Source organism: Ovis aries, chromosome 16 (assembly GCF_016772045.2).
Source record: "Ovis aries strain OAR_USU_Benz2616 breed Rambouillet chromosome 16, ARS-UI_Ramb_v3.0, whole genome shotgun sequence".
Lineage (NCBI taxonomy): Eukaryota > Metazoa > Chordata > Mammalia > Artiodactyla > Bovidae > Ovis > Ovis aries.
In genome coordinates, this window is record NC_056069.1 from 41706983 (window position 1) to 41727063 (window position 20081).

Here is a 20081-nt window from a genome sequence, read left to right on the forward strand (position 1 = left end):
ATCCCCTGGGATGGGAAGATCCCCTGGGATGGGAAGACCCCCAAAGACACATATAGCAACAAATAATTCGAAAACAGCAGATGCTAAATGGCAGGGGAATGGAGAGTAGCAGGTTTAGGAGTGTGCCAGGGAGGGTTGTATGTGTGCACATGTGTTGTGTTGTGTTGTGTTGTGTGTGTGTGTTGAGGTCTGCCAGGAGCACAGACAGAAGGAAAGGAAGCACAGGCGGGCTGGACCTGATGGCTTCACGTTAGGCAGTTGTGATTTTTAAGTCAGCGTGACTGAGACACCTTGAAGGACTTTAAAGCGAGTGACATGGTCAGCCTCTCATTTAAAAACTGCCACTGTCAGGCAGAAGACAAAGTGGAGAAGGCAGACTTGAGAAAGAATGACCGACTGGGTGGATCAGGACCACAGTTAGTACCGGGGAGGGGACTAAACTTGGCTGTTTCTGAGATCAACCTGGCGGTTTTTAAGATCAGATGTGGTGGAGGGAGGGGAGGGAGAACCCCCTCAATGAAGTCAGACCCCACTGAGATGGTGACAAGTATGCAAATGACTGTGGGATTTCACTGTCCCATCCCAGTTCTCTTTTTGCTGCCTTTACTCCTCACACTTGATACTCACCATATGGTTCTATTCTAAGCATGCATATGGCTCTATTCTAAGCATGGCTAGAGTTTTTTGAAGGGAAAATCTCATGGCTGTTTATTGCAGCCATGAAAAATAGATCACAGGGGTGCTCAGGGCAGACCCTGAGCGTTTGTATTACATTTGCTCCGTTTAAGTGCTTGGGGCATCCATGACTTAGAGGTGCAGGAAGATTCAAAGTCAGAGTCGAACTTGGCAGCAGGTTTCATCATTATCATCAGGGAAGTAAAAGGCTTTGTGACTTAGCTGATTAAAACAGTACCAAGTTTCTTTCATCTAAGTGGTTCACCTGGTGTTTAAGGATCATAAAACAAAGAGTCTTGGATTATAAACATAAAACTAAAAAATAATTATTTCCTCCCCCTTCCCTGCCCCTCAGGAGCTCAGCACCTTGAGAAGGCCCAGCAGGAGATTCTGGGCAGACTGTGAAGTTAGGAAAATGTCATGTGCTTGCTTCCTGGCCCTGCAGGAGGCTGTCTCATACCCAGGTCATCTGGCTTGAAACCAGAGCTCAAGGGAGTGGCTGACAGATGGTGGGCGTTCAGGCAAGGATGACAAGCCAGGGAAGAAGGCTGGTGTCGCTTCTCTGTGATGTTTTGTGAGGGGTGTGGATGGAAGGTGAGGTGAGGTGAGGGTTGTCTGGAGCACAGAGAAGGCAGAACTAACAGTCAAGGAAGGTCAGTGCCGGTTTCTCCACCGACGATAAGGGGTTCGAGATTTGCATGTGCGAGTTGGAGGTGACATGATGGAGAAAGCTGCACCCAGAAGTACAGCTCTGAAATACGTGTACTTGTGGGGGACTACTTCTCAGTCATCTGTTTCTTCTTAAAAGCAACCTAAAGTTTCCCAAATAAAGTGTGTTAAGAGAGAACACATTGAAAGTCCTTTGGCAAAACTGCAGTAACAAGCATACACAACAAATATATACAACAAGATGTGATTAATTTGTAAACTTTTAAGATAATGTTATTGGCAATGACAGGCCCCAGGCACTGCTAGAAATGTAAACTAGCATAACCTCTCTGGAGAAAACTTTTAACTACGCAATTCTGCTGCTACAAGCCATTGCAGCAAGTAAGAAAAGGAGAAATGTGCAGAGGGCTACATGGACAATCATGTTCCATGAAGAATTCTTTATGATTTTAAAAATAAAATACACATGTGATAGATGTAAATGGAATTTTTGGTAGAAAATTAGCAAAATAAATTATGGCATATCCATGTCATAAAATATTAGCCATTATAAATCATGTTTTAGGGGAGATGTTTATGATTATATCATTAAGACCATAGCAAGCCTTCATAAGTTGTTAATATAACGTCAATTAAAAATATATATGTGCTTAAGAAAAAAATCAACTTGAAAAGCATAGCAAAATGTTAAATCCTACTATCTTTCACTAGTACGATTGTGGGTGATTTGTATTTTATTTGTGAGGTTTTCTTGGGGATGGGGGGACCAAAAACCACTTATATAGCAGAAACATTACACTTGAAATTAGAACAACTCATTTAACTCATAATTTAAATTATCAGTTATATTTATACATATATATTTCATTAATTGTTATTTAGTTGCTAAGTCGCGACTCTTTTGTAACCCCGTGGACTGCAGCCCACCAGGCTCCTCTGTCCATAGGATTATTTCAGCAAGAATACTGGGGTGGGTTGCCATTTCCATCTCCAGGGGATCTTCCTGACCCAGAGATCGAACCTGCATCTCTTGCTTGGCAGGCAGATTCTTTACTACTGAGCCACCAGGGAAGTCTATATTACATAAATACATTTATAAAAAGCACAATAATTTATAAAACTATAAAAAGTCTAAGTTATAATTTAAATAAACATATATAACATGTAATACATTTAATATATGTCATGGCTAATGTTTAGAGCAGTATTTAGTGTAAAAAACTTTTTAGACAAATAATTCCTTGGATTTTTCGGCAAGAGATTATGAAATTTTAAAACATGTGATTATAGCCTCTCCACAGACCACTGGGCCACACACTTGCCCTGGCCCTTATCAGAGGAGGTGTGGCTGTGTTGCAGACTTTCCCTCTCTACATCCTGAGCTTACTCGACTCTCCACTGAGAGCTGGCTGAGTTGAGCAGGGCGGTGGGATCGAGCCCTCCAGACTGTGGGCACGTGAGGGGAAAAACCGTGGGCTGGAGAGCCATGTCTGGTCAGAAAGGTGGGACTGGCAGAGTCAGGCTGGAGTTGAACCGTTTACTGGCTGGGCTGCCACACACTCTGTACCCCTTCTGTGTGGAGGGTGACTGCTGTGCCAACAGGGAATGGACAGTGCTGGGGGCGTGGGGAGGAGGTCACAAGGAGGATGGGCAGGCTCAGAAAGATCTTGGCCTTGAAGGGTGGGCAGACAATAGTGGGAGAAGAGACACAAGATATTCAGACAGTTCCAGGCTTATCCAGAGAGCCATCTGTCTCTGTAAGTCACCCCTGTAGGGGCTGAAATGTTGATATCAGCCCTTTGAGGCTGCTAGGATATGGTCAGCTATGAACCAGGGGCATAACCATAATGTCTCTGGTGGATAAACCTAGTTAGATTTTGTTGTCATTTTTTCATTAGTTTTAAATGAATGCTTGTCCTGTTGTTTGTTTTTAAATGTATTAAGTTATTTATAACCCAGCACCAGATGTACTGGCTAAATTCTAGGGATTCACTGGGAACCCAAACCAGACATCATGTTCCCACATTGCATGGAGTTCACAGTTAGATGGGAGAAACAGATTTTAATCAAATAAGCACAAATCTAAATGTGACAAGTAGTTCACGGGAAAGCCACATGGTCCTGGTGTGAGAGCTAAGAGATTTAATATAGATAGGATATATTCTGGAGGGTTTCCCAGGTGGTGCAGTGGTAAAGAAATCTACCTGCCAATGCATGAGACGTAAGAGACATGGGTTTGATCCCTGGGTCAGGGAGAAGAGAAGGAAATGGCAGCCCACTCCAGTATTCTTCCTTGGAGAATCCCAGGGACAGAGGAGCCTGGCGGGCTACAGTCCACGGGGTCATAAAGAGTTGGACATGATTGAGAGACTCACTCTCTCACTCACTCTCTCTCTCTCTCTCTCTCTCTCACACACACACACACACACACACACACACACACACACACACACACACACCCCTTCTTCAAGATGTTTTCCTTTGTTTACTGGAAAGTTGTCTTAAAGTACTGATTTTGTTAGAACAAAATTTACTGCCATCTTCCGGAAAACTGTCCTCATAAACACAAAAGCCTGTGATATTTATGATGCTGGTGGCATTCCTTTAGATGTGGTACCTTTGTGCAGTCCACAATCTGCACAACCAGCGTCTAGTGGCCCTGGAACTCTAGTGATAAAAAAGAAAAGGAAAAAGTAACTTTTTCTTTCGTAAATTATTATATTATAAATAGTTGTATAGATGCGAGAGTTGAACCATAAAAAAGGCTGAGTGCTGAAGAACTGATGCTTTCAAACTGTGGTGCTGGGGAAGACTCTTGAGAGTCCCTTGGACTGCAAGATCCAACCAGTCAATCCTAAAGGAAATCAATTCTGAATATTGATTGGAAAGACTGATAATAAACTGAAGCTCCAATACTTTGGCCACTTGATGTGAAGAGCCAACTCCCTGGAAAAGACTCTGATGCTGGGAAAGACAAGAGTCAGGAGAAGAAGGGGACAACCGAGGATGAGATGGTTGAATGGCATCACTGACTCAATGGACATGAAGTGAAGTGAAAGTTGCTCAGTTGTGTCCAACCCTTGGCGACTGTATAGTCCATGGAATTCCCTAGGCCAGAATACTAGAATACTGGAGTGGGTGGCCATTCCCTTCTCCAGGGGATTTTCCCAACCCAGGGATCGAACCCAGGTCTCCTGCACTGCAAGCAGACTATCAGCTGAGCCACCAGGGAAGCCCAACGGACATGCGGCTGAGCAAACTCCAGGAGATGGCGAAGGACAGGGAAGCCTGGTGTTCTGTAGTCCATGGGGTTGCAGAGAGTCAGACACAACTGAGTTACTAAGCAACAACAACAATTATATAAATGAGAGAAGAGATACATTTTGTGTTGCTGTCTTCTAAGGCTTAATTACAGACAAGACTAATTTCCCAACGCTTACCATGCTGCCTAGGCTCAGTGCTACTGGGAAGGAGTAAGAGATCCAAATGGCAGAAAGGAGGGGCCCTCCCTGGGCCTGGATGGATGGGGAACAGCTAAGAAGGTTTTCTATTAAATATGAGCTATCTGTAAGATGTGGGGAACAAAGAGGAGACCACAGAGCTGCGCTGCAACCACAGTTAACCACAGCCCTCCCGCCTCTGCCAGACCACATGGCGGGGGCGGGGGCAGCACATGAGGGCATGAAGGGCCACAGGCTGTGTGAGGAAGAGCCACGAGCCAAGCGCAAAGCCCTCATTTCATTAAAACTGGGAGATACATCCATGCAAGTTTGCCTGAATGGGTTCTATGTTACTTTAACATTCCACTTGCAGCCAGACATCGCTCTGTCTAAGCTCAACTTCACAAGCAATAATTTTCAAACACTGTATCAAGAAATAACAATAAAATCCTTGGTATATTATTAGACACCCGAAAGTTGATACATGCAATGAACTCAGTACCAATCGCTCTCTTATTTCCAGGGGTATGGCGCCGATTGTTTTTTCTTAAACGAAAAGTATTACCTTCATAGATTTTTCTGGATGATTCTAACAAGAAAAAAATAAAAAGATGCACTGTGGTTCTCTCCCATCCTGGTCTGGACCATAATGTCTATCTCAAGCTTTTATCTCTGGCCCTGGTACCCATGTCTTCTGCAGAACATCATCCCAGCAGAGCATCCTGGCAGAGCGCAGGCGCACTTACTGCTCTCTGGACAGAAGATGAGCCGGTGCCTTCGTCCTCGTCTGGCTCCTGGTCTTCGTTGTCAGTCCAAGAGGAAACGTCCTCTGTGGAGCTGGTCAGGTCAGGCAGACTCTTAGACGTCAGCCTCAGGAGGTCCTCGGCAGAGTTCTCCTGCAGGGAAACAATGAGAGGCCCGTGAATTACCCTGTGATATCAAGGTCAAGGAAACAGAGCAGAGTCAACGGTGGGTGGCCACGTGTTCCCAGTCCAAGGACTACATGGAGTATATGTTCGCATTTCCAGGTGTGCGAGGTGAATGTACATGTCAGGGGTACAGAGCCAATTTAAACCTTGAGGTTTTTTTTCCCCTTGATGAATCAGTGTTTCTTAGGTGAATGTTTCTATGAGTAATCTAAGCTCCCTGAACTTAAGATCCTTTGATTTCCCCCCCACCCCACCCCCCATTGCCGTATTACTTTTAGGATGTTGTTTAAACTCCCTCATTGGCAGGCCAACGTCAGAGATTTGGCCTCTGCCCAGCTCTCCAAACTCATCTGCCTCCATTCTCCCCTCTAAGCCTCCTTTCCATTCAAGGCACCCTGACTTTCAAACATGCCAGGCTCTCTCCAGCCATGCTTCCTCTTTCTCCAGCAGCTCCCCTGCCTAGACCACTCTTCTTCCCAAGGCTAAGACCTCTTTGGGCAAAGTTTGAGCATCCTCCCTTGCCTTCCTGGAGTCCCACATTTCTCCTCTCCTCTACCATTTACTGCCTCACTTTGGGTATGTAACTTATTCATCTATCTCCCTTTTTGTCTGAGAGTTCCCCAAACCATGTCTGCTCAGCGCTGTGTCCCCAGGTCGAGCTCAGAGCTCGAATATCCACTATATTCTCCTCTCGCTCACTGCTCATCTCACAGGCCCCTGTTGGTTAGAAAGATTAGATCATTTACTGAATCGCAATGAGAGTGGAGACTGATAATGTCTGCCATGAAAGCAGTCCTTGAACAACTTTTAAAGGACAACAGAAATACATGGAATCACATTCTATTAAGATTAGACTCCAAAGGGGGCTTCATCAACACAGCCCTTCCTTCCTAGACACAGATAAAGTCAGAATGGGTGTGCGGTGCAGGCGAGATCCATGAGGCCACGTGACAATCCCAAGGACAAATGAGGCAAGTGCGGGAGCTGAGAGCTCTCCTGGGGAAGGACATGGCACGCGAGTCCAGGGGCCAGGGCTGCAGGGCTGATCTGAGGCCAGAATGAAACAGCAACGTGCCCTCTCCTCTTGCTGCCACACCAGCAATTTCTACCAGGAAGGAAACATGTGGAAAGTTTTGATCATCATATTCCTTGGGGGATGACAGAAGATAGAACAACAAAGAACACCCAGCTTATATAAGGGACACTACAAACTACCAGTGAGTTGGCCCCTGGTGACACTGACGTTTGTCCCTAGTTTGATGCGGATTCCACTCCTTCAGGGTACCTGAACCTCATTCATCTTAGATCAGTAATTTGTGACTACCATACTTTCAGACCTTGCCCAAGGAAAGGAAAAAGAGTTATTTGTGAGAAAGTGAGCTGAATCCTCTTCTGTGATGTCAATTCTGCTCAACTATTACTAGCAGGAAGCTTAAAAGAGTGAAAGTTCCAGCTATTGAGTAAATTTCATGACAGCCACAAGATGGAATAGGCACTTTCATTAAAAATGCTGATCTAGAAATACATTTCCTGATGTGGAAAGCGCTCTTTTAGTGGGTTACTTAGTGAAAAAGCAGGTTAAAAATAATATGTAAGAACCGTATTAATAACAGATGTAACAATAATCTGGATACAATATGAAAACCATAAAGACACATTTTTGCAACTGCTCACTGTGACCAACTACATTGTTTAGAGATCTTTATCATTCATTTAATCTTCCTAACATCCCATGAAGCAGTTATTGATTCTCACTGCACAAGTGAGATTTTGAAAGAAGCACCAACTTGCTCAAGATACACAGTTTTTAAAGGGCTGTGCTGGCCCCTGAATCCTGGTAGGACTGCCTCCAGGTACACCCTGTCTCCTAGTGTTTGATTCCATTTGAAAGGAAACATGTTCTGTCTGGAAGGAAACACCGGTTAGTGGATGGTACCATTGGCGATATTAGACATTTTATCATGTTTTTCTTCTCTATACATTTTTTCTGGGTTTTCTACATTAGATACAATGAATACATATTTGTTGTTAATAAAACCCAAGAGTGAAACAAAAAAGAGACAGTGCACAAGAGAAATTCGTGTTGCTACGCATGTACTTCCAGGAATATCAAGATGAACTAGGACATTCTGAGTCGATTCATTCAACAAAAACTTTCTAAGCTCCTCTCTTACACGCAAATGACATACTGTGCATAAACACGAGACATCCTTTCCAGAAGACAGTAGCTGTTATATTTCTAAAACAATGCCTGTTAAGTTTTGTGACAAGGTGATGCTTATCGGCATAAGCATATAATTTAGATTTTTAAATTATTCCTTATACGTGACAAGTCAAAAGTTTTTTATTCTTTTCTCTTTGAATATAAAGGCAGAACTGAAGTCTATAGATGACTTGTTCTTTGGGATAAAGAAGAGGAACAGAAGTCAAGCAGTGCCTAATGATCAGGTGCTTTTTCTCCATGGATGAGCACCTTGGATGGAGCAGAGTAAGTTCAGGAGCAAACAGCTGGCAGCTGCGCAGCAGCGTATATTGCTTAGTTGTAGGTGAAGCAAATGGGGAGGAGGAGAAAGCTCTGAGGACTGGTCAGCCTTAGGGCCGTAGCTCTGGATAGATGGCCAAGAACCAACAGACTGAAAACCAGAATGGACTCCTGTTCCTCAGCTCTGGACGCTGCTCAGCTCTACAAAAGCCTCAGCAAGCATCCCAAAGTGTCACAGCCTCTGGTAGGAACATATGACCTTGTTCTAACACCACGGGCTCTGGATTCCTTTATATCTTATGCGACTAAGGGGCAGCATGAAACTCTGACGGCCAGCGGACCCAGGATGAAAGCTGCTTCTGCCACCCACCGCCTGTATGATCTCTGGACAGATTAACTTATCGCTTAGATTCTAATCTCATCTGAATAAAAAGAACTAATAGCTCTCTCATGGGATTCACTTTAAGAATTAAATGAGATAGTAGGTAGAAAGCACCTGGCACCCAGTGGTACCCAGTACATGTTAGTGTCTTTCTTCCTTTAAGTTGATGAGTGACGTCTGTTTTCAAAAATCTCACATGTGCCCCTTAATTACTAGTTTTACCCATGAGGGGTCGTTTTTTGTTTTTGTATTTTGTGTCGTTTATGTATAATGACTGGCATAGAAGAGATTTCTTTCCCACCTTCCAAACTAGCAGGAGAAAGCAGTCAGTCCAGAAATAAAGGTTTGCTGCATGTGCTTTAATGCCTGTGCAGAGACCTCTGCATGGTTAAGCTGCAAGCTTGGGGAGGTGGGGGGTATGTGTGTTTAAGAACCAATAATGCTTTTCAAATTCCCACCACATCTGGTCAAATGAGGAATTTGTTTCAGCCTTTCCTTCCTTGTGGGATCCCCCAGGCTGACCGAGAGCATCCCTGGCTTTGCTCCTGCCCCATCCCTAGGGAGAGGATGCCCACGGCATCTCTGGGAGGTGAAGATGGGGTGTATGAATGGAGAAGGTCTCAATTCCTGCCTCCAGGGCTTCAGCATCAGCTCTTCCTGCCAAGTCTTTGCCAAGCTCTGAATTCTAGTTGGAAGCAGGATTGGGGGTACATGGTATAAAGGAGAAAGTGAAAGTTGCTCAGTCGAGTCTAACTCTTTGCGACTCCATGGCCTATACATTTCATGGAATTCTCCAGGCTAGAATACTGGAGGGGGTAGCTGTTCCCTTCTCCAGGGGATCTTCCTAACCCAGGAATCAAACCCAGGTCTCTTGCGTTGCAGGTGGATTCTTTACCAGTTGAGCCACCAGCGAAGCATAAACGGGGAAAGTAGATTTTTCAGATGACTCAAAATACTCACCTATTTATTAAACCCAGGAGGTGCTAGTGGTAAGGAACCTGCCTGCCAATGCAGGAGACACAAGAGACACAGTCGGAAAGATCCCCTGGAGGAGCAAACGGCAACCCACTTCAGTATTCTTGCCTGAGAAATCTCATGGACAGGGGAGCCTGGCAGGCTAGTCCCTGGGGTGGCAGAGTCAGACATGATTGAACACACAAAATCTAAGAAGGAAAATAAAAACCTGTGCATGCAGGGTTCAAAAGTAACATCAAGGATAATTGGGGGAAATCAGCCATCCTGGTGAGAGCTATTGCTGGGAAGGGTTAAGGATGGAGTGGCTCACACCAGTGCTCCCCTGAATTGGATCCAGGATGAACTGGAACGAAGCCCCGTGGCTCCGCTGCACTAGCCCCCAAGTCCTGAGGGCTCTCCCCTGGGCTCATGGATGTCACTATCTCATCAGACAATGGAGCAGAACCCAGACAGCCCTGTTCCTCCCCTTGTCCCGCAGCCACGGTATCCCACTGCCTCTCTGTGGTGCTTTAAGGCTGGTGAGACCTGGGGAGAGAGCAGATGGGGGTCCCAGACCTCAGCATTAGTTTCACATGCTCTGATGGGTGGGGGTGAAAGGAGCCCCAGCCTGAGGCCTCATGAAGAGGTGGCATCCAGACAGAGGGCATGGCCAGACTTGGCGCCATAGCAAGAGTCAGGGTCCCAGCACTCTCAGCTGCATCAAGGCCCCCTCGGAAGCTCTGTCTTGCCGGGTCATTTATAAAACTGAGGAGGATGGGAGGAGACGTAGCTGGAAGCAAGGTTCACAAGGCTTCCTCCAGCACGGATGTTCTGTGCTGCCAGGGGTCAGAGCCCGGGCCTGCAGCCTGCCCGTGCTGCCCCAACCTCCTTCCTGCAGGTCCTGGAAGATGCGCATCTCCAGAGGCACGTCACCTCCCTCTCGCCCTTGCTTCCACATCTCCTCCTTGGTTTCCCCTTGGGCCAGTTGCTACTCTCTCTATCCTGTCTTTTCTCCCACTCATCCCTTTTCCTTAGTCCTTTTGTTGCTTTTTAATCCCCTAGATAAACCTATTGTGAAAGTCGCTCAGCCGTGTCCAACTCTTTGCATCCTAGTCCATGGAATTCTCCAGGCCAGAGTGCTGGAGTGGGTAGCTGTTTCCTTCTCCAGGGGATCTTCCCAACCCAGGGATCGAACCCAGGTCTCCCGCATTGCAGGTCGATTCTTTACCAGCTGAACTACCAGAGAAGCCCAGATATACCTATAAAGACTCTTAAAGGATGGCAAGATGATTAAAAGCCCTTAAGCTCAGGGCCCCTTGTGGGCTTGCACTGCAGAATCATGGCTATTTGCCTGGCCCAAGCAAAGGCGAGTACGCATGTGTTAGGGGGCGGGGGTGAGGGGGTTCACGGGGAGGGCTCCCAACCATATCTACCACTGCCATTCAAAATATTTTACAAAACAAACAAATCCACCTACCTTGCTGGCCACCACCAGCTGAACCACACCAGTGGCTGAGCGAAGAATGGCCACAGCTTCCTCGTGGGACAGCCCGACTAGTAAGTGACCATTGATTACCAGCAGCTCATCTCCTAAGGACAGTCTGCCATCCCTGAGGAAATGGAGATGGGAAAAAAAAAAAAAAAATCCCTCGTCAAGATGTTCTAGGCTCGAGAAGGGCCATCTTCCTGGAGCTGGGGAGGGTTGTCAGAAGGGGAAAGTCCAAAATGGGCTACAGAGGAGTACGGAAGATGGGGATGGCTGGGGTGGGACTGTTTATCCTTCCATCAGGGTCTAGATGCCCAGTTAGCAGAGCTAGGAGCGTCACGATTTCAGATGGTCCCTTAGTTACAGGCACGATCATAAGTTACCACCATATCCTACATCAATGTCAGTGAACCTCCCATCCAGGTGGAGACATGATGGAGAGGAACTGAGACCCCAAAGCTTTAGGATACTTAAGTCTTTCTTTTCTCAGTCCTACCTGCCATCCTGCCCTTGTGACTGAGTCATCAGCTGAGTCTCTGAGCTGAGCCCCAGAAGAATGAAGGTATCCGAAGCTCACCGGGAATCCTTCCCTAACACACGCCCCTCTCTCCCCTCAGGTGACACACTGTTGCCCGGATTTCCTCTGTGGCACCTGAGACCCTGCACCTCATGTGTCTGTAACCCCCGCACCCCCCCCCCCCACAGCCCAAGAGTCACGGGGCCTTGAGGGTCAAGTCTCAAACTGCCTCTTTCCTCCTTGTGTCTCTGCCACCAAGCTCCATAAGCGGACGGATGAACAGAAAAATGAACAAAGAAACTGCCTAAGTTACTGCTGTTGCAGGGAACAGACCTGGTGTACATCACAGGCATGCAAGAGTGTTCTCTTTGTTTCCTTTAAATTAAGGGAAGGACTTGGAGCTTCCTTCCTACTGGGCTGGAAGGAGGTCCAGTCACCACGGGGTCTGCCTGCCATAGCGGGTCAACAGTTCTCTGGGTGCCAACTGAGCCTCCAATGGACTGGTCTCCCATGATCCCAAAGCAGCCAGAGGCTCTTCATCCCCACTGCTAAATATGAGATGGGAAATTGGGTGAAGTTGAGAGTCCCAGAGCCCAGGTCCCATCATCCCCTCTGGAGGCTTTGCAGCAACACCCAGGATTCAAGGGTGGCACTCACACTTGTCTCTCACACAGATTCACCCCAGTGTTTTTCTCTCCAGTCTGTAGACTCTCTCCTCCTTGCTTTCTTTCATTGAATTAACCAACTTCCCTCTCCTCCTCTCCCTCATCATTTTCTCTCTCTGTCTTCTAGGGCATGTATCATTATCTTTTCTATGAATTTAGGCTTTAACAGAAGACAGGAGGCATGAGAGATTGCTGACAATCTCTGCTTTCTTTTTTCTTTTTTTTTTTCAATCTCTGCTTTCTGTCCTACAAAAATCCCTAAAGCAGAGAAATGCTAAGAATCCCAGTAGATGCTTGGGATGGAAAGAGAAGAGAAAGAGGGAAACCATGGTGAATAAGCACACCAGAACCTCAAGGAGGCATGAGGGCAAGCTCTTTGAAGGAGAGGCATTCAGGAATACTGGGGAACACAGTGGCTGAGCCAGTGTCCTTGGGTTTACTTATCCACACCACCATCAAGCCATCCACGTCTCTGTTCCTCTTATTTTCCTCTTTGATCCCATCTTTCTCAGCTCCAGTTATTAACTAGAATGCCCCACATGTGAATTAAACACCCAGACACATACACACATACAGGCTAGGGGTGTAAGAAAATGGTGAGACCCATTAAAAAATGGCTCACTTGAAAAATAGATAAGAACAGTTCTACTTAAGCTCAGCTCTGGGCACAGGAATTTCCTAACTGCCATCTTTCCAAAGACCTAGGAGTAATGGGGATTATGGCTATCTGATGAGAATTCTTTAAAGCATCTATCCTTTGGGAAGTGTGATAATGCTCGTATGGATATGAACTACCTAAGGTCTTAAACCTTCAATAATTACCGCCACCCAGATAAGTGGCACCTGCAGTTAAACTCTTCTCTACTCAGGCTAACAGGATCATACTTTCTAGTTATGGGACCGATGAGCACTGAACACCTTGATAATCTGTGCACTGGTCCTCTCCTTGGTATTCTATTCTTCAGACCAAATACTTCAAGCTCCTTCAACTTTGCCTAATAAGATATGTTTCTGAGAGCCCCCAAGGTCTTGGGCAGGGCATTACTGCTCTGGTCTGCCATTTCCCTCTTAGCATCAGGGTACCTGGGCTGAATACTAATTCCAGACTGGAATCACCTCCCTCATTAGTGAAATTCCACCTTTACCCACTTATTCTATACAGATGGGCATCCAACACCCTATGGTGCTTTGCAAATAGTAGATGCCCTATGTATACAGGAGCATACCTTCCATCTGGGGACGGCTACCTCCCTCTGACTCAATATGGACTTCTTCTTTGACGTGCTCTGCCTAAGCACCACCCATCTCCCTACTTCAGATGACTGTTTAGGTTAGAAGAGTAGCTTTGGAGTGTGAATGGTTTTCAGGCCACAAGGAGAAAACTCACATTTATTTTTCTCCCTCCACATCTGCACGACCAAGACACACGTGTTTACACGTGTATCAGATCTTGACAGCCATGACGTGGCAGGTGAACTGTGGTCACGTTTGAACCCCATCACTTCTCCGAGTCGTCAGCCACAGTGACGATGTGAAGGGTGCGGTGTTCTACCACGTGGTGCGCTCCGGATAAGGAGCCACGTGTCACCGGCATCCCCAGACTCAGGATAACATCCACTTGACACTCAAACTGGACTAGAAAGGAATCTAATCCCTCCTTCGTGCAGTGGCCCCACCCAGTAGCCACTTCCTGTGCTCAGAAGGGTGTTTAATTAGAACCGCTTGTGCCTGATCTCCTGCCATGCTCCAGCACCTTCCTTATAAGCCGTAATCACCAGGCCTTTGACTACCCCCCCACCCCCAGCACCCAGGGGCAGGGGAGGGGAGGACCAGAAGCAGAGAAAGGGGAGAGTTGTCCAGTCACCTGTGAGCGGCACCGCCTTCCTTCACTTGGGTGACAACGATAGCGTGAGGTGAGCGCTTTGATCCTCGGCCTCCACTAACCTGAATTCCCAGCCCATCCGATTCTTTAAGCAGCTCCATCTTCCATATCCGGCCAACTTCCTCCTTGGAAGAAAAAGTGAGTACACTGTGAAGCATCTGGACAGACACGCACCATTGTCACAGGAGGGGCAGCTGGAGGTCTGGCCGAGTCCCATCACTTGTTGACAGACACTGCAGAGGACCACCGGTGGGAAAACTCTATGGGTTGGACCAAAGTCTCGAGCAGTCAGCGCTGCCCGATCCAGTGCTCTGTGATGGCAGGAGTGTTCTGTGTCTGCATCATCTAACGGAGAGCCGCCAGCCACAGGTGGCTGTCAAATGCCTGAAATGAGGCTGCTGGCAACGGAGACACTGAATGTTTCATTTCAATTAAATTGAATGAGCCACCTGGGGCCAGTGGAGATGACTTTGGACAGCACGGCCAAGGTGATGTGTGAATTCCCTGACCAGGATCCTGTTAAGTAAAGCTCTTCCGCCTGAAACCCAGATACCACTGTGTGAGTTAACACTGGCTGTATCTGGGTTCCGTTTATTTACGACACCTACTAATTAATAAAGGGAGATGAAAGGAAGACAGAGCCAGGAGCCATCAACTAGTGTGAGCCAAGCTCTATCACTTAGTATTTATGAAAATCAATTGAGGCCTCAAAACCTCAGTTTCCCTGCCTTTAAAGTGGGAATGATTATTAAAACTTCCAAGTCTGGTGTTAGGATTAAACGAGACAGGAAGCAGGCAGCAATGCTCCTGACATCTAGTAGATACATAATAAATGTTAATCGGTAACCATATGTGACTCACACACGCATAAATGTTAAAAACATCATATTGAATTGAATCTTAAAACTTCCTGACAACATGTGAATGAGATCTTGGAGAAATCAAAATAGGAAATTCCTTGGTGAATGTGTTATCAACTTCTACACACATTAGTCAATACACTCTTTAAAAACATTAAAAAATGCTACAATGATAAAAATCTATCCTTTTTATTTTACTTATTTTTTGGCTGTGTGGGGTCTTAGCTCCCCAACCACACCCCTACATGTGGGGACTGAATCCACACTCCCAGCATTGGATGCATGGAGTCTTAACCACTGGGCTGCCAGGAATTTCCCAAAATCAATCATTTTTAAGAACTAATAGAGGTCTGTAGGGCTTCCCTGGTGGCTCAGTGGTAAAGAATCTGCCTGCCATGCAGGAGACTTGCAGGATACGCGGGTTTGATCCCTGATCAGGGAAGATCCTCTGGAGAAGGAAATGGCAACCCACGTCAGTATTCTTGCCAGGAGAATCCCACGGACAGAGGAGACTGGCGGGCTACAGTCTATGGGGTCACAAAAGTGTTGGACGTGACTGAATGACTAGACAACAAAAAAAAGGTCTCTAAGTCCTCTGAACTGCTTTGGTTCATTCTCCTTTTGACTCTGTATTCCATTCCACAGACACAAACGTACATCCACTGCAAAACACTGGAGTTTCCTCAGACACTTGGCTATTCAGAGAAATGAAAGCAAAAGCTTTCAAAGTGGTTTATCTGGGAGTCTGACTTTAGGCTCATCCCAAAGTCCTTTTTAGCTCTAGGTATATAGGTGGGGGTCCCAATGCATTCCTCAGTTTCTAAAGTAAAAACCATCTGCTTTCTCCATTCACCACGAAAGTCCAATGGAACTGCTAAGGCCCAATACAAACCCATCATCTCCCTCAAAATAGGCAACCTGCCCACTCAAGCTGTTTGCAAAAGAGAAAAAATGTGAGGCATTTAGAAAATCTGAAGTGCATACTGTCAGAAACTAAAATGAAGCTTTATGCAACAGTAAAAAAAAAAAAACAGATGTGGAATGGTCACTGATGTGCAGCAACAGGAATGTCTAGGGAAAATTGTTAGCAAACAGAGACTTGTTGGGTCCTATTCTTTTCCAAGCCCAGGGCTGCTCATGGGGTCCCCACAATTCCAGCAACACACGGTGATGCCAGCTGTCTCCTCCATCCACTGACCACAGGCCCATGAAGCCTGTCTGGCCAAATGTAACTTCAGAAGTCACTGGCTTACCGCAGTAGTTCATGAACTTGTCAACAAGCCCTACATCATCCCATCGTCTCACTCTGGACTCCCTGGGTTTTGGTTTGTTGCCTCTGACCTCTGGAACACCTTTCCTTCCCATTCAGGAACAGCCTTCCTGCCTTCAGAGTCTCTTATAGCTTCACTCCTTCCAAGAAGCCATCCTTCAGAATTGCCACGAGACAGCAACTTTCAGTACGTGCGACCGTATGCCAGGTGGAGAACCAAAGAGAATACACGCAGGGCTGTGCTGATTAGCTGTTGTTTTGGCGAGCTGAGCATCCTGCATTCACGCACAGGCCAGTGCTGTGGCTGCCTCCCTGGGCCTCACAGAGCAGGTAGGAAATAAGCACAGGTGGTGGCCTGACTTTTTTTTCCCCTTGGAAGATATCCCATGGCTCCTGGTGTCCTGAAGATGTGGGGCAGTGTTCCTCTCTCCCCCAGTACAGAAAAGCTGTGGAACTCTTTCTCAAGAACAACAGGGACCATTATTAGAGCCCAGATACAAGAAAATCCCTTTAGTTTTAGCCCAGATTAGTAGAAACCTATCCATCCCTATGACTAATTGCACCATCATGTTCTCCCATCCTACCCTCCTTTGGTTAAACAGAAATGTTAGGTATGGTTCCCAGAGGACGTGGCAATACTGGATACAGTTCTAATTCTTAAATGCTTTTAGAGATAGGACTTGTGACAAGAAACATGCAGAACTATGATCAGGGGGAAAGGATGGCCTAAATGTTTACCCTGACAGAGGAGTTAAAGACAGTATTCATGGAGAACACCCACAAACCCACTCCACACCCCTGGCCCAAGATGCACACAACTAGTTAAAAACAAAACAAACCCACATATCTAATGTAAATGGCTTAAGAGGGGGACTTCCCTGAAGGTCCAGTGGTTACGGTTTCATCTTCCAATGAGGGAGATGTGGGTCTGATTCCTGGTCAGGGAGCTAAGATCCAAGATGCCTCTTGGCCAAAACACCAAAGCATAAAACTGAAGCAATATTGTAACAAATTCAATAAAGATTTTAAGAATGCTCCACAGCCACAGGAGGCAGGAATATACAGTGGAGAAAAGATAGCCTCTTCAATCAGTGGTGCTGGGAAAACTGAACAGCTACATATAAAAGAATGAAAATAGAACACCTCCTAACACCATACACAAAAACGAACTCAGATGGATTAAAGACATAAATGTAAGGCCAGAAGACTCCTAGAGGAAAACATAGGCAGTACACTCCTTGACATAAATCACAGCAAGATTCTCTATGACCCACCTCTTAAAGCAATGGAAATAAAAACAAAAATAAATAAGTGGGACCTAATTAAACTTAAAAGCTTTTGCACAGCAAAGGAAACTATAAACAAAATGAAAAGACAGTCCCTCGAATGGGGGAAAATAACTGCAAATGAAACAATCGACAAAGGCTTAATCTCCAGAACACACAAGCAGCTCAGGTAGCTCAATACTAGAAAAACAAACAACCCAGTCAAAAAGTGGGAGGAAGACCTAAACAGACTTTTCTCCAAAGAGACATACAGTTGGCCAACAACAATGAGAAAAGATACTCAACATCACTCGTTATTAGAGAAATGCAAATCAAAACTACAATGAGTTAGCCATTCACACCAGTTAGAAAGGCCATCATCAAAAAATCTATAAACAATGTGTTGGAGAGGGTGGGGAGAAAAAGGGAATCTTTTTGCACAGTTGGTGGGAATGCAAATTGATACAGCCACTGTGGAGAACAGTATGGAGATTCCTTAAAAAAACTAGGAATAATAAAACTACCATATGACCCAGTAATCCTGCTACTGGGTATATGCTCTGAGAAAACCACAAATGAAAAAGACACATGTACCCCAATGTTAACAGCAGCACTATTTACAACAGCTAGGACATAGAAGCAACCCACATGTCCACTGGCAGACAAATGGAAAAAGAAGTTGTGGTACATATATACAATGGAGTATTACTCAGCCATAAAAAGAAACACATTTGAGTCAGCTCTAGTGAGGTGAATGAACCTAGAGCCTGTTATACAGAGTGAAGAAAGAAAGAGAAAAACAAATTTCATATATTAACGCATATATACGGAATCTACAAAATGGTACTGATGAACCTATTTGCAGGGCAGGAATAGAGATGCACACATAAAAACAGACTTTGGCCACATGGAGGAGGGGGCGGGTGGGACGAGTAGAGAGAGTAGACACATATGTACTGTCATGTGTAAACTAGCTAGCCAGTGGAAAGCTGCTACACGGGCACAGAGAGCTCAACCTAGTGCTCTGTGGCAACCAAGGGGGCTGGGAAGAGGTTCAGGAGGGAGGGGACATATGTGTACTTGTGGCTCATTTGCATTGTTCTATGGTGGAGGCCAACACAATATTGTAAAGCAATTACAATAAATTAATTAAAAATTTAAAATAAAAAGAATGGTCCACATCAAAAAAATCTGAAGAAGCTTCAGAGGGCAGAGAGAAACAGACCTCCTTTTATCCAATAAAGATCTTCTCACTTTTATCCAATAAGAGGATTCCCCTGCCATAACAGACAGTAGGAACTAAAAGGGGAGAATTCAAAGAAAATGATGCACGTTTCCTCACCATGGAATTCCTTGATCAAATCTAATGAAGGGGTTCCGAGGAACACAAAGGAAGTCAGAAGCAGGAAGCGGCAGATGCTATCAGTCTTAATTGTGCACTGTCGCATTAAATCTAGCTGCCTACAGATGAAAGCAGTGTTCAGTTAAAAATAAAATCAGTGTCTAAAGCTGGAACTAGCCAAAACCCAACAGGCCAACTTAAATACAATAATATCAAGTGTATTTCCAGCGGTCTTCTTACAGTTCCACTTAGGTATCTTCTACACACACCAGTGGAATCTCTTCTCTTCCTGACTTTGTCATCTCAACGGGAACAGCAATATCATCGATTCAAGCTTCAGAGGATATGCAAACCAAGAACCCAAGGACTGTCTTTGATTCATCCTTCTATCCCCTATACTTAAACCATAAGTGAGATCCGAAGGCTCTATTTGCAAAACAGATCCACATCCATCTCACCTCTGTTCCTCTTCTCTGCCACCACCCTCATCAGTCACCAGCGTTTTTAGCTTGGGTTATCATAGTCTCCGACCTGGTCTCCATTTTTAAGTTTTACCTCTCACAAGCCACTATTCTCCATTACACATTTAGGATAAACTTTAAAGAAAAACATCATGATGCATTTAACTTAACCCTTCTGACAGCTCCCCACCAGATATAGATTAAGGTCCACACTCTTCGCAATGGTAAACATGAACTTTTGTAATCTTGTCTCTTTCACATCACCTCCTAGTACTCTCCCTGTCACTATGCTACGGTCTCTGCTACCAGAATATTCTATCATTCCTGTCTTATGGCACCTTCGGATGTTAGTTTTTCACCAGAAACATTCTGCCCCCAGATTCTGCAGGGCTGCTCTCCTCCTGACACTCAGTCTTCAGCTGAAACATGGCCTCTTTAATAAGGTCTTCGCTGACATCCAATATCAACTGGCCTCCCGCCCATGTCACTGCTGGGACATCTTTTACTTGACTCTGTTTTATTTCATTTATTGTACTTGTGGTCAGCATCTAACACTCTGGTTTTATCTATTTATTGCTTGTGGCCCCTTATATGTGATAAATGCCACAAGATAGGAACCTTGTCTCTTGTTTACCAGTGGATTTTCCAGCAGCTAGAAAAGTGCCTAGCACATCACAATACTGCATAAATGTCACTGAATGAACAAACAGAGAATGTTTGGGGAATCTTAGGGGTCTTCAAAGTTATCGAGACTGACATTAAGAAGTTCGCCAAGATGGGAGACCTGCACGTTTGCCAATCT

At 45.5% G+C, this 20081-nt stretch overlaps 1 protein-coding gene across 7 annotated transcripts in view; it reads right to left on the reverse strand.

The window, feature by feature from the left end:
• The window catches only part of PDZD2 (PDZ domain containing 2), a 410583-nt gene that overhangs the window by 79152 nt on the left and 311350 nt on the right, over positions 1-20081 (reverse strand). For 5 of the 7 annotated variants that reach the window (XM_060400557.1, XM_027980139.3, XM_060400556.1 and 2 more), the window contains 3 exons: positions 14064-14206; positions 11009-11141; positions 5531-5680 (listed from right to left, as the gene is read on the reverse strand). In XM_060400557.1, the coding sequence (XP_060256540.1) occupies positions 5531-5680; positions 11009-11141; positions 14064-14206 (426 nt within the window). The remainder of the gene's footprint in view (positions 1-5530; positions 5681-11008; positions 11142-14063; positions 14207-20081) is intronic. The other 2 variants (XM_060400558.1, XM_027980140.3) reach the window with 2 other exon arrangements.